Below are 17166 nucleotides of genomic sequence, written 5' to 3' on the forward strand. Positions count from 1 at the left end.
CACAAGTAATGATTGGGTATGACTATTTATTTATTTGTTTATTTATTTATATTTTGTTGGATCTTTATGGTAGGACTAAACGTGTATACATGTTTGCCTCACGAATGGATGATAAATCAATCACCCAACTACCACAAAATGCTTCATTCCCGAAGCTCATTTTTTATATTTCTTTTTCCTGGAAGATACGCCAAACTCTGTTTTATTTGTTTTATTTGTTTTCCATGCCAGACTCTGTTTACCAAGAAAAAAAAAACAGAAAACTGTATCTTTCAAATGCAATTATTATATACAAAATTAAAGAAAGAGAGAGAATTGAAGGAATGAAAATATTTTGACAAAACCCACATTGCACATTGTTCTCATCATTTCCATCACAAAATCCTATCACAAAAGATAAGATTATTCACATTCTTGGCCCACCCACCAATTTCTTCCCTTTTCCCCTTTGTATTTCAATCCAAATAACCCAAAGTTTTGAGCTTCAATCTGTTTGATGTCATGAATTTCTCTCAATCTGTGAGGACCCATCTGGGTAGTTTTTTGCTTGGTGGATTGTTTTTGAAAAATGTATGTATGGTCTACCAATTTGCCTAACTTGGTTGTGTTTGGTGCAGGGAAGAAATTCAGAAGAACACCTTTTTGTTTCAGATAAAAACCCATTCCACCTTTTCTTTTGATAACCTATATTTCAATCTGTAAGAACCCTTTTAAATCCTTTGTTTCATATCTGTTTTGATTTCCCCTTTCCATTAAATGGGTATATATTTAATTAATGTGGAATTGGATGCAGAGGAATTGCTGATTGATTAAATGGGTATCCTCAGAAAGTAGCACTTTTTTTCATGATTTGGGTCTGAATCATTGGAGGATGGAGATGTCTACCCAGCAAGATAATTCTGTTCCCAACAAAGTTTCAGGTATAAATTTTATTTTAGGAATGGTTTTTAATAGTTGAGAAGATTTATCCTGCAGCTGCATTTATGACCTTCATAAAAATTTACAGCGTTTGGAAAGGATATGATATATTACCTTGTGAGGGCAGGATAATTAATTGCTAAAGAAAAGTAATAAATTTGTGTTTTGCAATGAAACAAATGGTTTTGGTCATGTCATATCTTATTTTGGAACTTTCAAGTAAAAATCTACATTAATTCCTCAGAATTTTGATGCTTTTACGTGGTTTAAAATTGTTTAATGACAACATTTGGTGATGTTGTACCTTCTTGATGTTAAACATACTTTTCAAGAGTACAAAAGTTGATGAACTGATTGCACGGTGTTGCACAGATGAATTTATACTGGGTTTCATCAATAAATGAACATGTTTCATTTGTAGGATCAGGTTCTTGCCTGTATGATCTCTTATGTTCAGACGCACCGGCTTGGAGATGCCCTAGTGACCAACGGTCATTATCTGGTACTCTTTATCCTTTACATCAAATGCATGTTTAAGAATGCGTGTGTGCTCTGACTTGCAAAGATTTTCATTTTCATGACATGTTAGCGTAGTTAACTGTTAGTGGCGTGTCACTATTCACTCAAAATTGCAGTAAGCCATTTGAATAGATGATACTCAAAGTTATGATATTGACTTTTAACATACAACATGATTGCTCCAAGAAACATTTCAAATTGCCAGTGGATCAGATATAGTATATAGATAGCTCGGGGATATCCAATACCTCCATTTTCTATCCTGTTATTTGATGCCTCTAGTTTACCTTCATGGAGATCAGGCAAAAGACTCTGTGAATATGAAATTCAAATAGGAGGTTTATAATGTAAAAAGTGTTAGTGGTAATGAGGGAGATACGTCCAGCATTTGAGAACCCAACGTGTGGTTATAAATACCTAAAAATCATGTACCAGTAGAATTAAATCCTGAAAAATAAGTTCTGCATCACCAAGCTTTCTTCTATCTGATGTACCGATTTGTTTTTTTTTTTTGTTTTTGTTTTTTTGGGATGATTTTCCTTTCTTTATTGTGGGTCTCCCTGTGACATTGTAATAAGAGCACATCGTATCTTTTGTAACCGTTATAGTTCATTGAACAGGTCCACAAGAAAGGCTGGAGATTTTGTTGCGCCAATCTGCCAACAGGTCCTGTGCAGATTGTGGAGCTCTAGATCCAAAATGGGTGTGAGTATCATATTTGCATGAAGAGAATGTTTTACCATCTATCCTGTTTTAATTTTAATAAAAACTGAAGAAAACATTTTATGAAGTTACTTCGAACTAATAGAAGGTGTTCAAGTGTCTTAACTGGTATTCAATAAAAAAGTATCTTACATGGTCTTTTTCCTGTCCACCATTAATTAGTATATTATCTGTACAATCTTCTTTTCATCCTATTGAGCTCAATTTTGAGTTAAGTATATATCCCAATGAGGACAGTGCAAATTTCATGCATGTTCACTGTTTGAGAGTGGGTCCTGCACGTGGATTGAAGGAAAATTTGTGATGAGTAATGACACATGTTTTCACAATGATGCTTAATGAGTAGTTGTGAATTTGACGATTGATTTTAGAATTGTTGGTAATATTGATATCTTTTGCGCAATAATTTGAGGTGAGAGATATTCACAACTTAGGAGTTGGATGATACTATTGAGAGTATGAATCCCACATCAGGAAAGAAAGGGACTTTGCATGTGCTTATAAGTAATTGGGCATCTCGCCATATTGTCAATTAGTTTTATAGTGGAACCCCAACTTTCTTGATGATATTGGTATTTAGTAAACGAAACAACCTCATGTTTTGAGTTTTTCACTTTGACTACCTCTTCCTAGATGTATGTAAGCTATGACTGTTTTGGTTGCTTACGTTGTATTTTGACTGCTGATTGGTTCAATATCAGATCTTTAAGCTTCGGAGTATTTATTTGTATAAAGTGTTCTGGTGTACATAGAAGCCTTGGAGTGCATATTTCGAAGGTATGGATTATTGTACCTTGTTCTGGATTTACCAGAAAGAATGTATGATGCGAAACTTTGACTATAGAGTATTGGAATTTGGAGATTCTAATCTGATCTGGAAATATGATAGGTTGTATCAGTGAAGCTAGATGAATGGTCAGACGATGAAGTTGATATCTTGGCAAGTATGGGAGGAAATACTACTGTAAACAAGAAGTATGAGGCTTGCTTGCCGGAAAATTTCTGTAAACCAAAACCAGATTCTTCTATAGAGGAGCGCTTTTATTTTATAAGGTAATTCAAGTAAAATCTTTTCAATTACTTTGTTTTGAAACCTATACTATTCTAAATCTGAGATTTACTTGAATATGCAGGAGAAAATATGAGCTGCTAGACTTCTTGAACCCCAATGAACCGTTGTCATGTCCTTTTCCACCTAATAAGAAATCACCTCCTAGCAATTCAACTATTAGTTCTACCCAAGATAAGAAACAGTATGAGAAACAACCAACGAAAAACCGTATTGGGCAGGCATTTCGTAACAGCTGGGGAAGAAAAGACTCTGAACATAAGACCGCAAAGAAGGGCTACTCAATGCCAATGGTAATGGCCTTTTTGTTTGATTACTGTGTTGTTTTATCTTGTTATTTCTCAGTCGTTTTGATGCCCTTGCTCCCTTTGGAGTGAGGTTATATAGTACCATGTCTATTTTCTTTATTTGGAAAAAAGGATTTTTATTTTTAAATGTGAACCAGAAATAGTTGTGCCATAGTTTTAATCCATGACAATCACAAAGGAGAAATCAAAGTTTTTTGTATAAGTTTGAAATTTTGGTTGATATGCATATAATCTTACTGCTTCAAGTGTACATTATAGGCAGGTATGATCGAATTTGTTGGATTAATCAAGGTGAATGTGGTTAAAGGAACCAACCTAGTTGTACGGGATATGATGACAAGTGACCCTTACGTCATCCTTGCATTGGGTCACCAAGTAAGTTTCTTCTACTTAAGCTGTTGTTTTGACATGAATTCAACCTTGTCAATAAACTTAAAATGCAGTTTTCCCTAAATATTTGTTGCAGTCAGTGAAGACGCGTGTCATAAAGAACAATCTTAATCCCGTATGGAATGAGAGCCTGATGCTGTCAATTCCTGATCACATACCTCCTCTAAAAGTGGTAAGTTTTACTTGGTTCCTATGAAAATACTATGACATCGAGTCCACCCAATGCATTATTTTTTACATTATAGATTCAAATTTCATGTGTATCGTGTTGAGATTGCTATTTAATGCAACATTTTCTGGTGTTGCAGTTGATAAACTAAAAATGATTTTCTCCTAAAACGTTTGTACATAAATTAATTGTTTATTGAGCACTAATGTCAAAGGAAGCGTTCAATAAATTTCAGAAACTTTTTTTCCCCTTTAGTTTGGGACAGTTGTAAAATTGAATTCCCCAGTGCACGAAATTTCCTCCACAGTTACAGGAAAGCGTATACAAGTCATAGCCTACCATAAGAAACTGATAAGATTCTCTGCTTTTGTTTTTGACTTGATTTATTATTGTTGTGTACACATAATCTATAGAATCGTATACTAGCATTCCCTTACTATCGATGAAGATGTGTATGTGTGCTTTGCATCTCAGTATTGGATAAAATTTTCTAGTAATGTTTCTATCGTTACATACAGCTGGTGTATGACAAAGATACGTTCAAAGCTGATGATTATATGGGTGAGGCCGAGATTGATATTCAACCTCTGGTGAGTGCTGCTATAGCTTATGAGAAATCCACGATCAATGAGCCGATGCAGCTCGGAAAGTGGGTAGCCAGCAAAGAAAACACACTCGTAAAAGATGGTGTCATCAACCTCGTAGACGGGAGAGTAAGACAGCAGATCTCTCTCAGGCTACAGAATGTTGAGAGGGGTATACTGGAGATTGAGCTTGAATGTGTGCCTCTTAATCAATAGCCGGCATTAAGGAAATGGAACTTACGAGACCCTTATGATGCCGAGGTTTGCAACTCACCATGATAGATTGTGTATGTTATACCGTAGAAGTCATTATATCAATAGCTCTGTCAAGCGAGTCTCGGTTGTATATTACTGTAGTTTTTTTCTTTTTAATCTGTAGATAAAAAAATTTAGGATTTGAACTTCGTGGTATGCAGATGGATTCGATTTTATTTTTCATTTTTTCTGTATGAAACTTAAAACAGTGTCCAGTTTGGGAAATTTGGGAGTTCATCCATCAACATTTACATTGCTCTGGTATTTCATATTTGGTAATCTTCTCTTAAGAACTTTGGATGGAAGCATAAGCGAATGTAGTGCAATTTTTCCATTTCTTCTCGTACTCGTCGATAGACTTTCTTAGATATAAGGTTCTACATGAAATTTTGGTGCCCAGAACTCAAGAGCCTTGTCGAAAATGTGATAACAAGTGAAAAAAGGGAGAGGATTTCTGCACACCGTCCCTTTTTTCAAAGCATTGGATCGAACATATCAGAAGAGAATCGAGGCCATAATTAAGAGGCGTGTGTAGAACGTGAAAATTGATGTCGGAAATTACTCTTCAAAAAAAAAAAAAAAATTGATGAAACTTTGATGCTAATCGAAACACATTCCTACTTGTAGGAACAGAACTACCCTGTTTTTCTAACATTTCCTTGATAAGACAATAATTTGGTAGAGGGGGATACAGACTTGTGTGCAAGGGTGAGCATACTACCTTGGCCAAGACATTAGTTTCGTTTCGAACAACCGTCGAGTTAGAGTAGAGAAATCTCAGCAATTCAGAAAGTCAAATTACATGTTACAAACAGGTTTTCAAGGTACAGTGCTTAATAGGATTAATCACCGAATCCTATTTTTAATACATTCTCAATTGAAGATCGACTCAAACAAGTAAGAAATCCTCATTGCAACCAATTAAGGATGCTTCTATCATCATCCCAAGATATTATCTCCTAATTAATATCTTACGAATATTATTTCCTTATCGATCCCACGGACGACACAACCTAAGATAATGGGAAACCACCACGTGTAGGGCAAAACCCTCCACCTAGGCTGATCACCTCCTTATAAATACCTCATCTCTACCAAACTTTGGTAAGCTTTTGCTACGCATACAAACCCTAAACACTCACTCTTTTTAGAGTTATTCTTAGGAGAGTCATTAGTCAAACTCCTCACCTTGTGGGCCTGTGTGGGTCTTTGATCAAAGATGTTAATTGTTTTGTAGATACAAATTCGTTAAAACTGAAGAGATTATATTCTTGCTACCAAAAAAATGGCGCTGTTGTTGCGGATTGTGCCGATAATTTGTGCTTAATTTTATTATTAGTTAATTAATTATTTCTGCATTAACTAAAGACTTGATGTGTCATCTATTTGAGTATTTACACATTCAAGGGGGAAGTGTTGTAATTCCAATTCCATTAGTTGTGTGATTGTGTAATCCTCTCTTCCTTATCACCATAAGTAAAGGCACAAATGAGTGAGAAATCATACCACATAATTCCCAAACTCTCTATTTTTCCTCTCCTTGCCGCCGGCCCTCTTCCCCTCTTTTCCTAAAATATGCCTAGAACAAAAACATGTTTATTTCAACTAAGTAGATGAAAATGGATGAAATACAATCAGAAAATATGTTTTGTTTGGGGCAGTGAATCTACATTAGCGATCACTTGTGACGAAGCTTAGAGGCTGAATACAAGAACTGGACTTCGAACACTGTAAGTACCATCCGTCCACACCAGCGACGCAGATACATGTGATCCATATGGCATACCTCTTCCGGAAACTGTCACGTCGAATGCCTTCTCCTCGTTCAAGGACTTGAAGGAAAGAACTTGAGGCACCACCTGGATGTCAACTCCAGACTTTGAGATGATATTTGCCTTGTATGTCGAGTTTGCAAGGCCAACATTTTTAACTGTCCTACGAAACTTAAGCGAAAACGAAGAAGTCCCTGGTGCAACAGTACCAGCCATTGAAGGGTAGTTGAGATCCTTAGGAGATTTTTTCCCGGTCTTTGCAGAGCAAGGGTGGTCAGCGCCTGATATAAGTCGAACACTCGCCTCATCCAAGATCGAGCAGAGCAACTTAATATAATCATCCTTAGAAGTTTCGTACACAAGCCCCGGATCTACAGCTTTTAGAGGATTGATATGTCCAGAACCATACAAAAATTCACCGGTGGAATTGCTGGTGTTATTCACAGGCCCAGCCGTGGTCATGATAGATGATTTGATGGCAGCTGGAGACCAGTTGGGGTGGAATGTCTTGATATACGCAGCAACACCAGCTACGTGCGGGCAGGACATGGAGGTTCCAGATTGTATACAGTATTTTACATGCCTCAGGTCTTCAGAGCTAACTGTCAGAGAAGCAACAGGTGAAAATGCAGCCAAAATTTCAACCCCCGGGGCAGTTATGTCTGGCTTGATAATTTCAGGTAAAATATTATTAGGCCCCCGCGAAGAGAAGGAAGCGACAGTGGGTGCAGCAAGGTCTTTTATGACTTCACTTTTTAGTATGTTCCCTAGAGGTTTAGCTGTGGAGTTGAGGTAGGAATGCACCACATCATAATCTTTGCTACTAAAACTTGTGGCAGGTAGTGGGACAATGAATGATACATCAGATCGGGTAGTGCTTGTAATTGCACCTATTGCACCGGCATGATGAGCCTCGATACTGCCATTTGCCTGGCGACATACCACAATCTTTCCCTTAACTAAATCAGGGTCTAGGCAACCGTCTTCACAGTCCACGCATCCACTTGATCTTAACGCCTCCTTTCCTTCTATCAACGGATAACTCATTCCATTTAATTCCAAAGTGTTCACTGAACTACCGACAAGTGTCCTTCCATTTCCAAGAACAACCTTGTCAATGATTCGACGATCTGTGCTACTTGATGCAACTGAAAGAATCCATGGTGCTACACTTGATACAGTACGCTCTGCAGGGCCATAATTGCCTGCAGAATTCGAGGTAAGTATCCCTTTCTCCATTGCATGAAAAGCACCGATTGCTATAGGATCCTCATGGAACGGGGGAGCAGTTTCACTTGCAATTGAAATTGTAATGATGTCAACTCCATCGGCAATGGCGTCATCAAAAGCAGCCAAGATCCCATCTACACTGCACCCTTCTGAACCGCAAACTTTATATGCAGCAATCCTCGCAGAGGGAACTCCTCCTCTTGCAATGCCTTGAGCTAGTCCATAAAAGCTCACAGGCTCTACGGGATTCCCTGCTGCTGTTGAGGCAGTATGAGTTCCATGTCCTACTTCATCTCTAGCGGTGGAATCAATGTAATACCGTGCTCCAATGAGCTTGCTGTTGCAAGTGAAATTGAAGCCACCTTTGCAAACTCCTTTCCACTTTTTGGGAGCTGGCCCAAAACCTTCATCACTAAAGCTATTTGATTCAGGCCAAATCCCACTGTCGATGACACCAACAATAACATTGCTCTCGACAGTAGGGTTTCGTTTGACCTTCTCACTGAAACCCAAGAAATCCCAAGACCGTGTTGTTTGGAGTTGGTAAGTTGTGCTCAGAAACACAGAGACGACTCCCTCCATGTTAGCAAGCCTTTCTCTTTCTCGGTCAGTGAGCTTGGCAGCAAATCCGTTGAAACTCTTTTTGTAGCTTCTGACCAAGAGATTCGACGGAGAGCTGCTCTCTGTAATGCTTTCGAGAATACCAATGTGGTGAGACAATGGCGAGAACAACTGATACTTAGGAAGTGATCCCAAGTAGACAATATATGTCTTTCTATCTTCCTGATCAGCGGCTTCAGACGGTGAGCTCACAGCGAGCATGAGAATAATGGAGAAAGCATACAGGAGAGATCCATGCTTTGCCATTGTTTTTGTTTCGATGATGACAATTGTAACCAGTGACGAGTAATTTATGGTTTGATGAATCACAACGAAAGTCTCGATTGCACTAACATCCAGATTTTGTTTCCTTTAGGAATCGATTTTATCCCTTGACCACAGTTTTTATGGACATGGAAATTTATTTCTTTCTACATGCAGGATGAACAAAATCCAAATGTTGAATACAATTCAGATTGTGTACATTTTATATTTGGCAACTAAATCCAAGAAGAAGGTCAATTCCATCTGAATTGCAGCTGTATGGATTTCCATTAACTATATCAAGATCAATTGTATATGTTATACGCTGATATTTTTCTTTATATTCAAAATTAAGTCATTCCCACACACACAAGAGCTTAAGCAGTAAACACTAAACAGTTAGTAACTTAATATGACACTAATCTGTTGTATAGACCCGTTTCACAAAGTAATTTCATGATCCCACCGGTTCATTTTAGGTCATCAATAATATACCACAACTTTCAGAAAGATTATTATTGTGAACATTGCAATGTTTATCACCAACAAGGGTGTCTCTCTCTCAACTAAAACTCATGTCTAATATACAACAGCGCTCAAGCGCTAACTAATTGGTAACTTAATATGGCGCTAACTACTCTTTTAGGTATGTTCATTTTTTAAGTCATCTTCATAGATCTTCCTTGTTAAAATTCATACAATTGAATAAATTTGTATGGTTACATAAGAAATATGTGGACTGCAATATAATCGAAGATCAAGATTATATCGCAAACAGAAGTAAGATCAAGATTTGAAACTTGCTCTCGAGTTCAATAATTTTGCGGTAGAGATCATGATTCATGAGCATACTTCCCTTCAGAAACACATAATAACTGGCCGCTTAACTACACTTCGGAAACAGAAATTCAAATTCTACATACAAATTTCATATGTTAATTCAAATATCATTGTTTCTCTCTCGTAAATTCCTCATTGTTTGGCCTTATTTTATGAACTTGACTAGTATGAAGAATGTTTCGCATACAATCAGAAAGTTTGCTTGCTATGCAATGCAACAATCAAGTCCCGAATATTATTACTACAAACAGTGCAGTTAAGGCTAAGATTGGTCTACACTCCCCGTACAATAATTGGACTTGTAACGTGGTGACTTCCATCAGACCAAGTCAGTGACGCTGTCACAATTCCAGCCACGGACAGGCCTGGTCCAGCAACGGTCACAACGAAACTTTTCACCTCATTCAAGGATTTGAAGTAAAGGACTTCAGGCACAACTTTGATGTCGGCATTTTCAGAATTCCTGGAGATACTTGCCTTGTATGTGGAGTTTGCATGGCCAACATTCGTAACTCTTCTAGGAAATTCAACCTTAAATGATGCCCTTGATGTTACATTAGCAAGCATTGAAGGGTAATTGTGATCCTTTGGTGTTCCTTTGTCGGAGCCAGTAGGGCACGTGCTGTTATCTCCCGAGATGAGTCTAACTCGAGTCTCATCCTTATAAAACATGCAAAGCAACTTAATGTAATCTTCTTTAGAAGAATCGTACACAAGTCCCGGCTGCTTAGCTCCTACAGGATTGAGATGTCCAGTTCCATAACCAAATTCGCCTGGGGAAGTGCTTGTATCATTCATGGGCCAAGCTGTAGTCATAAGAGCTGACTTGATGGCTGCTGGAGACCAATCCGGGTGGAATTCTTTAACGTATGCAGCAGCACCAGCAGCATGGGGGCAAGACATGGAGGTTCCAGATAGTACATTGTACTTTACGCGCCTCTGGTCATAAGGGCTGGCTGAGGCAGAAGCATTTGGAGAATATGCAGCCAAAATAGCTATTCCTGGGGCACAAATATCCGGCTTCAAAATTTCTGGTAAAATTGGATTAGGACCACGCGAAGAGAAGGAAGCGACACTTGGTGCGGTAGGATCTTTTATGACTTCACTTTTTACTATATTTGCTCGAGGATTTGTGGTGGAGTTCTGGTAGGATTTGGCCAGATTATAATCACTGTTGTTTACACCGCTCATAGATCGTGGGAGAACAAAAGGAACATCATCTCTTACATTCTTTAAAACCGCACCTCTTGCACCAGCTCGATCAGCCTCAATTAGTCCTCCAAAGTTATCACACATCACATATTTTCCCTTGACTCTGTCAGGGTCTAGGCAGCCTTCTGCACAATCCTGTGCAGGGTATTCTGAGCAGTGACTCGAAGCCTCTCTTCCATATATCAAAGGTGCACTTGTTCCATTTGATTCAAAAGCATTCACGGCTAGCCCATCCAATGTACGTCCATTTCCAAGAAAAACCTTGGCAATGAATTTACGATCGATGCTACATGCTGCAACCGTAAAAATCCATGGTGGTGTACTTGATACAGTACCCTCTCCAGGGCCACTGTTGCCAGCAGATTGTATGGTCATTATCCCTTTCTTCATTGCATGAAAAGCACCAATGGCAATAGGATCATCTTCCATAGGAGGCGCGTAAGGACTTCCAAGTGAAACTGAAATAATGCTGACTTCATCAGCAGTACAATCATCGAAAGCAGCCAAGATATTCTCCGAAGTGCATCCTTGATCAGTGCAGACTTTATACGCCGCGATTCTCGCACCAGGAGCTCCTCCTCTTGCAGTACCATTGCCTAGTCCATAAAAGCTCACATTCTTCACGGCACGACCTGCTGCCGTTGAGGCAGTGTGGCTTCCATGACCTATTACATCCCTTGCAGACTCCTCTAATGTGTAATATCGAGCTCCAATGATCTTGTTGTTGCAATTAAAATTTTGGCCACCTTCACAAGCACCTTTCCAACTCTTGGGAGGAGGACCAAACCCATCATCTCTAAAGCTATTGGATTCAGGCCAAATTCCGGTGTCAATCACGCCGACAACAATATCACTCTCACCGCCACTGGTGGTATTTAGAGTGACGTTCTCTGGTAAACCCATAAAGTCCCAAGACCTTGTTGTTTGAAGTTGGTAAGTTCTGCTTGGAAACACAGAGACCACTTCCTTCATGTTAGCAAGCTTTTCTCTTTCGCGCTCGGTGAGCTTGGCAGCAAATCCATTGAAACTCCTTCCGTAACTTCTGACTAAGACATTTGCAGCAGAACTTCCCTCGACAACTCTTTCTAGCATACCGAGGTGGTGAGACAACGATGAGTAAAATTCAACAGTCGGAAGTGACCCCATGTACACAATGTGAACCTTTCTATCTTCTTGACCAATGGCTTTGCTGAAGAAGCTGATAGTGAGTATAAGAATAGGGAAAGCATAAGAAAACAAGAGAGCTCCATACTTAGCCATTTTGTACGATGATCACAATCATAACTAGCAAGGACTAATTTATACTCGAAATCTCTTCACCGCTACCTACCTTGTTGTATTTTTTCTCCTCCATTTTTTTACTGCACCTTACAAATTACAAGCTTCAGCTAACTTAAACATGATGATTCGATACCTTAACCACAATTTCCAAGCTCACGTAGGATCCTATGCACATTTCATGTGCACTAACAGATTTGGATTAGCTTGTGGCCCGAATAATTTCTAAAGATGCTGCAAAAATCCAAGATTTGCCAACTCTGGCTGGTTTACGTACAAACTAAGGTATCAAATATCGGCATCAACCCACGTTTTACGCGCCAAACCCGGATTACTTGCACTGATCAATATCCGAACACTTCAAGAAATTGTATCAGATTTTACATATGTTAGCTGGATTTGCTGCAATATCGGAAAGCATCGTAGATAGGCACCTACTAGCTAGCTATCACCGGAAAGTTTATACCAAACAACTCGATCCTGAACAATTTGTTTTTCGTTTTCCATTGTTGTCAATAATCTATAATATTATTCTGAGACCATTTGCGATAAAAACTATACTATTATATGACATATTGGCCTTGCCGATTTCACTTTAATCGCATGTTTAGCTACTAACCAAAACACATTTAACAAAGTTGCTCCTTGTTGCTGTGTGACCTTGCATGCATATTAGATTGCTCACTAACTCTCTTGGTAATTTTTATTGTTCAAACTTCTATGTTTTTCCTTTTTGTCAAATTTCAAGTCTTAACTTCGTTTTTTCTTTTGAAAAATAGTGTGGGTGCAGTTTATGTTGCATCTTTAATAATAATAATAATCAATTTAATGCCCTTCTTACTGAAAAAAAAAAAACCATATAATCAAAAGAACAATATTGACAACAAAATAAATTAAACCTTAAGATTATTTTGGAAGAAACTTCAATTTATAGGGAAGTAGTCTAGTGGAAAGAGGGCGTTTTTGGCTATTTCTTCATCGATAATTTCTTGGTTGGTTGCTGACGAAAAATGTAGTCATGAGTTGGTTATATATATCTTTGAAGATAACTAGGTTACGTATACTCAAAAGATTTACTGGAAATGCAGATTTATTAGTTTTCCTACTCACATGAAAATTGTTGAATCAAATATCTTGTTATTTAACATCAATCTCTAAACTAAAAATGTGACAAACGAAATTTGTATTTCAAGTGGTTAAAAGTATTTACTAGTCCTTGTCAAAGGTCCTCTGTTATCCCCTTTCTCTAATAGTTAATATCGTTTGTTAAATATTAATTTTTACATTTGTAATTATTAGAATTTCTGGATCTTAGTGGAAAGCAATGATAAAAGGCTTCCCGCTTTGCAAGAATTGGAGGGAACGCTACTAAAATGAAGTAAATTCTATCATAATTCAGTTTTAAATACAATGATACATAGTATGGTGAAGTTGTAAATAATGAGACTCCAATAACTATTTAGTTTCTCCTAACTTTCTAATTAACTAACAATGGTTACTTAAAGAAACACTAGCCTTGCGTCCTTTGCTCGTGAGGATGGGTTTCATATCCCATCGTACTTAGGTTTCATATCCCACCGAATCTACGATATTGGTATCTAGGTTGGACAAGGATTTTCTACTCCTTTTTTCCCATACACTTCCATCCTCCCCCTATTGGTGTAGTCACGATTAAGCCACGTCAATATTTTATATTGATTTTTTTATAGAGATAATAAGACAAAAGGACATAGCTTAACTGTGACCACACAAACAGAGAAGGATGGAAGAGTATGGAAAAAAAGGAGCAGAAAATCCTTGTCCATCTAGGATACCCATCTTGTACGTCCAAATTATATTTGGACCCCATCAAAGAACGGCATGGACTCGTATTCAATTTAATGGCTCATGTCCTGTCCGATCTGGTCCACCAAAAGGGTCATTAGGGCTAGTTTGGTTTGTAAGATTGTTTAGCAATGGATTGGAGAAATAACTCCTTAATTTGAAGGTATATTGAGGTGAGAAATGAAAAATTATGACCATCTAGAACATACCAAATGAATTACTTACAAAGAAAATTTATCCATTTCAATCCTCTCCAAAATAGTAGATTAGAAGGGATGAGATTTCTTCATGTCTAATCCTCTTCTAATCCCTCAAACGAAAAATCACTCACTTTTAAGGAGTTGTCAAAATATTTCCAAATAACACATAAGAAAAAATACAAATTCATAAGTGTATTGAAATCTCTATACGAAATTATATTAAAATAGATTGATGCACTTAAATGTTTGTGCCAAAATACATTATAATTGACACGCCCCGATCCCCGTGTCCGAAGGACAACGGGATGGCGAACACCCGAGGGTGATGCAAGTCATTTAATGAATGCATATGCCAAGAACATGTGAAACATGCATATAAATTTTGTGCATAACTGCACAATGTAATATTCAAATACAACCTCAACAAAATAATATAATAAGTTTAACTGTCAACAAAACAAAAGTGATAATGTATGACATGTTCAGAGTATACTAATAGTTCAGAATACAAGCGGAAGGTGTAACAGAAAGTGCTATTACAAGAATGTCCAAGTGGAGTGAAGGACACAAAGTCACTGGTATGAGAATGCTTTGGAGCTCGGATCGTATGCCTCGTTCCTAGGTTCTGAGGGGGTATAAAACAAAACATGAGTGGACCAAGTTGATATATAAGTAATACTGAAACAGTTATTCCTCAACGTACTAACCCCCAAAGTTTATGAAAACTCAATAATATAATATGTAATAGGCTTTTCCGAAAACCCTAACATGCCATAAAACTTCATAAAACATATATCATATATTGTGTGCTTAGTAGTGGTATCAAAATCGCCCGAAGGCCTTCATTCGCCCGTAGGCCCCTACATCACCCGACCGAAGCCATATGTAAATCTTCATTCGCCCGTAGGCCCCTACATCACTCGATCGAATTCATATATAAATCTTCATTCACCCTTAGGCCCCTACATCACCCGACTGAAGCCATATATAGATATCATTCGCCTGTAGGCACATAGTATGAGTAACCACTGAATAAGCACATAAAAAAATCATCGAACATAATCTTTCCAAAATATATATCATTGGAGCCCAGTAGCTCAAACATCATATCATAAATCATATTCATAAATATCTTAGTAAACATAAGTCCAGTAAAGCATGATATTTCATAAAGCGTAAAATCCAATTTACTCATTAACGTTTCATAAAACGTATCCATTAAATCATGCTTTTTATGTATGCATTTCTAATAATTAAATCATGCATTTTGGAATGGGTCCACTCACAGATACTTCGTAGTCGAAGAGCCATGCAAACTAGGGAAGACGGAAATGCCATTAACAAACGCACCTAAGCACGTAAAGGAACCAATTAATAAAACTATACTAAGACGATTGAATTTCGGAAAACGGATGTCATAAATGGATTCAAAACGTTGAAAAACATATAAGGGACCTTGGGTGCCCCCAGAGCTGCCACGCGCTGAGTTGGGTTGTCGAAAAAGTTGCTGACGGCGCCATGGACAGTGGCGAAGCACAGTACCTTCGGTGGAGGCACATGTGCTCCACGAGCCGGCCAAGACAGGCGCCCATGCGACGAAGAGGCGAAGCACAGTACCTTCGGTGAAGGCCAAGACAGGCGACCACTCGCAGACCCACACGCTAACTGGGATCTGGGTTCTAGGTTGGGCTTGGTTCTGGTTTGGTTTAGTGGGTTAGGGGCCTAGGTTGGGGTTTTTTTTTTTTGCTGGGTTTAGTGGGTCACAAATATGGGTTTGGGCTTGACATTTGGGCCTGGTAGTAACTTGGGTTTGGATCTGGATCTAGGGGTATTGAGTCGGGTCGACCCGGTTTTAGGCCGTGAGTTGGCCGGTTTTTGGGTAAAACTTCAAACGCTCATAACTTCTTCAATACTCAACCAAATCGAGTGATTCAAAAACAAAACCATAGTTCTCAACGAGATGAAGATAATGGTGCATTGCAAGATGAAGATGGCTAACACATCATGGTTTGGTCGGAAAATGCCTCGAAAGTGATGTGCTAGTCAGAAAACTAGGGAAGCTTTCCCCGTGAGGTTCCTACATCCAAACATCACCAAAACTTCTCAAAACTATTTCCAAACATACACAAGGACACGATCTACAACTTTTAGATGAGTTTGAGGCTTACCTTCACCGGAGAATGTGGAAACTCGTCGAAAAAATCTGTGAACAGTGAATGCACTGTGCAGCGAGTTTGGAAAGGTTTGGGGGTTCTCTTTCGATTCTAAGTTCACCAGTGTGATGGTGGGGATGTTGTTATCGTTGTGGTGTTGTTTGTTTGTGTGAAAAGCCCTCAGAGAGGGTGGTTTGAGAGAGTGTAGAGAGAGAGAGAGATGAGAGAGTTGTGAGAGAGAGAGTGTGTGTGTGTTTTAAAGAAAATAAGAAAATCTGAAAAAGGTAGGGGGTATCTGGATTGGGTAAGGCTAAGCGGACAAGAATCCTAAGTGGGTCCTCTTGATTCGCGATTTAAGAATGTATAAAACAAACCACAAATATCTGAAAACATTCGACGGTTCGAACATAGAATCTTCGTTATACATCCAATTTTGAATATATTCGCGCCTACGTGTTCGTGACGATGAGTACGATACGAATAAATTATTTAAATTAAAACTACGCGTTTCGACAAGACGGTCAACGAAAGTCAACTCAAGGGTACAATGGTAATTTCATAAGTCCAACAATATGAAAATACAACAAATTCAGGACGGGATTTCACAATAATATATTAATATACCGAAATGTATATACCAATACACAATAAAGAACACAAAGTGTACCGAAATAATATTAAAATCCAATCAGCGTACCTAAATATTTATTCTAAAATATATTGTGATGAATGAGTGATAAAATCTCATCCTTAGTAAGTGATGCCAAGTAAACAATAAAATCTCTTTCTTAGGAAATGAGGTGTTGTTACCAATAAGAAATAAGTACGTTAATCAATATTTAAGTAATAAATCAATCA

General features: G+C 38.1%; 3 protein-coding genes and 1 long non-coding RNA gene across 6 annotated transcripts; 1 reads left to right on the forward strand and 3 right to left on the reverse strand.

Annotated features, from left to right (window-relative positions):
* Positions 1 to 166: 166 nt before the first annotated feature.
* Positions 167 to 5186, forward strand: LOC126629530 (probable ADP-ribosylation factor GTPase-activating protein AGD11). 2 transcript variants are annotated; one of them, XM_050299603.1, is made up of 11 exons: positions 167 to 535; positions 618 to 698; positions 794 to 920; positions 1340 to 1420; positions 2058 to 2142; positions 2862 to 2937; positions 3050 to 3213; positions 3294 to 3522; positions 3796 to 3912; positions 4004 to 4099; positions 4615 to 5186. In XM_050299603.1, the coding sequence occupies exons 3-11, from the start codon at positions 872 to 874 to the stop codon at positions 4894 to 4896; spliced, it is 1179 nt and encodes a 392-aa protein (XP_050155560.1). In that variant the 5' UTR covers positions 167 to 535; positions 618 to 698; positions 794 to 871; the 3' UTR covers positions 4897 to 5186. The 2 variants fall into 2 exon arrangements, with proteins under 2 accessions (XP_050155560.1, XP_050155561.1); XM_050299604.1 differs by having other exon boundaries at positions 167 to 519.
* Positions 5187 to 6400: 1214 nt separating this feature from the next.
* Positions 6401 to 8804, reverse strand: LOC126627798 (subtilisin-like protease SBT4.4). Its single transcript, XM_050297352.1, has 2 exons — positions 6606 to 8804; positions 6401 to 6514 (listed from the first exon to the last, which is right to left on the reverse strand). The coding sequence occupies exon 1, from the start codon at positions 8802 to 8804 to the stop codon at positions 6630 to 6632; it is 2175 nt and encodes a 724-aa protein (XP_050153309.1). The 3' UTR covers positions 6401 to 6514; positions 6606 to 6629.
* Positions 8805 to 9704: 900 nt separating this feature from the next.
* On the reverse strand, positions 9705 to 12139 carry LOC126628068 (subtilisin-like protease SBT4.4). Its single transcript, XM_050297651.1, has one exon. It carries the CDS (start codon positions 12111 to 12113, stop codon positions 9915 to 9917), a length of 2199 nt encoding a protein of 732 aa, XP_050153608.1. The 5' UTR covers positions 12114 to 12139; the 3' UTR covers positions 9705 to 9914.
* Positions 12140 to 14579: 2440 nt separating this feature from the next.
* On the reverse strand, positions 14580 to 16514 carry LOC126630390 (uncharacterized). Of its 2 annotated transcripts, XR_007625981.1 has the most exons (4): positions 16324 to 16514; positions 15611 to 16232; positions 15442 to 15505; positions 14580 to 15157 (listed from the first exon to the last, which is right to left on the reverse strand). It is a non-coding gene; the product is annotated as an uncharacterized LOC126630390 (long non-coding RNA). The 2 variants fall into 2 exon arrangements; XR_007625980.1 differs by having other exon boundaries at positions 14580 to 15505.
* Positions 16515 to 17166: the final 652 nt, after the last annotated feature.

Source organism: Malus sylvestris, chromosome 7 (assembly GCF_916048215.2).
Source record: "Malus sylvestris chromosome 7, drMalSylv7.2, whole genome shotgun sequence".
NCBI classification, from domain to species: Eukaryota; Viridiplantae; Streptophyta; class Magnoliopsida; order Rosales; family Rosaceae; genus Malus; species Malus sylvestris.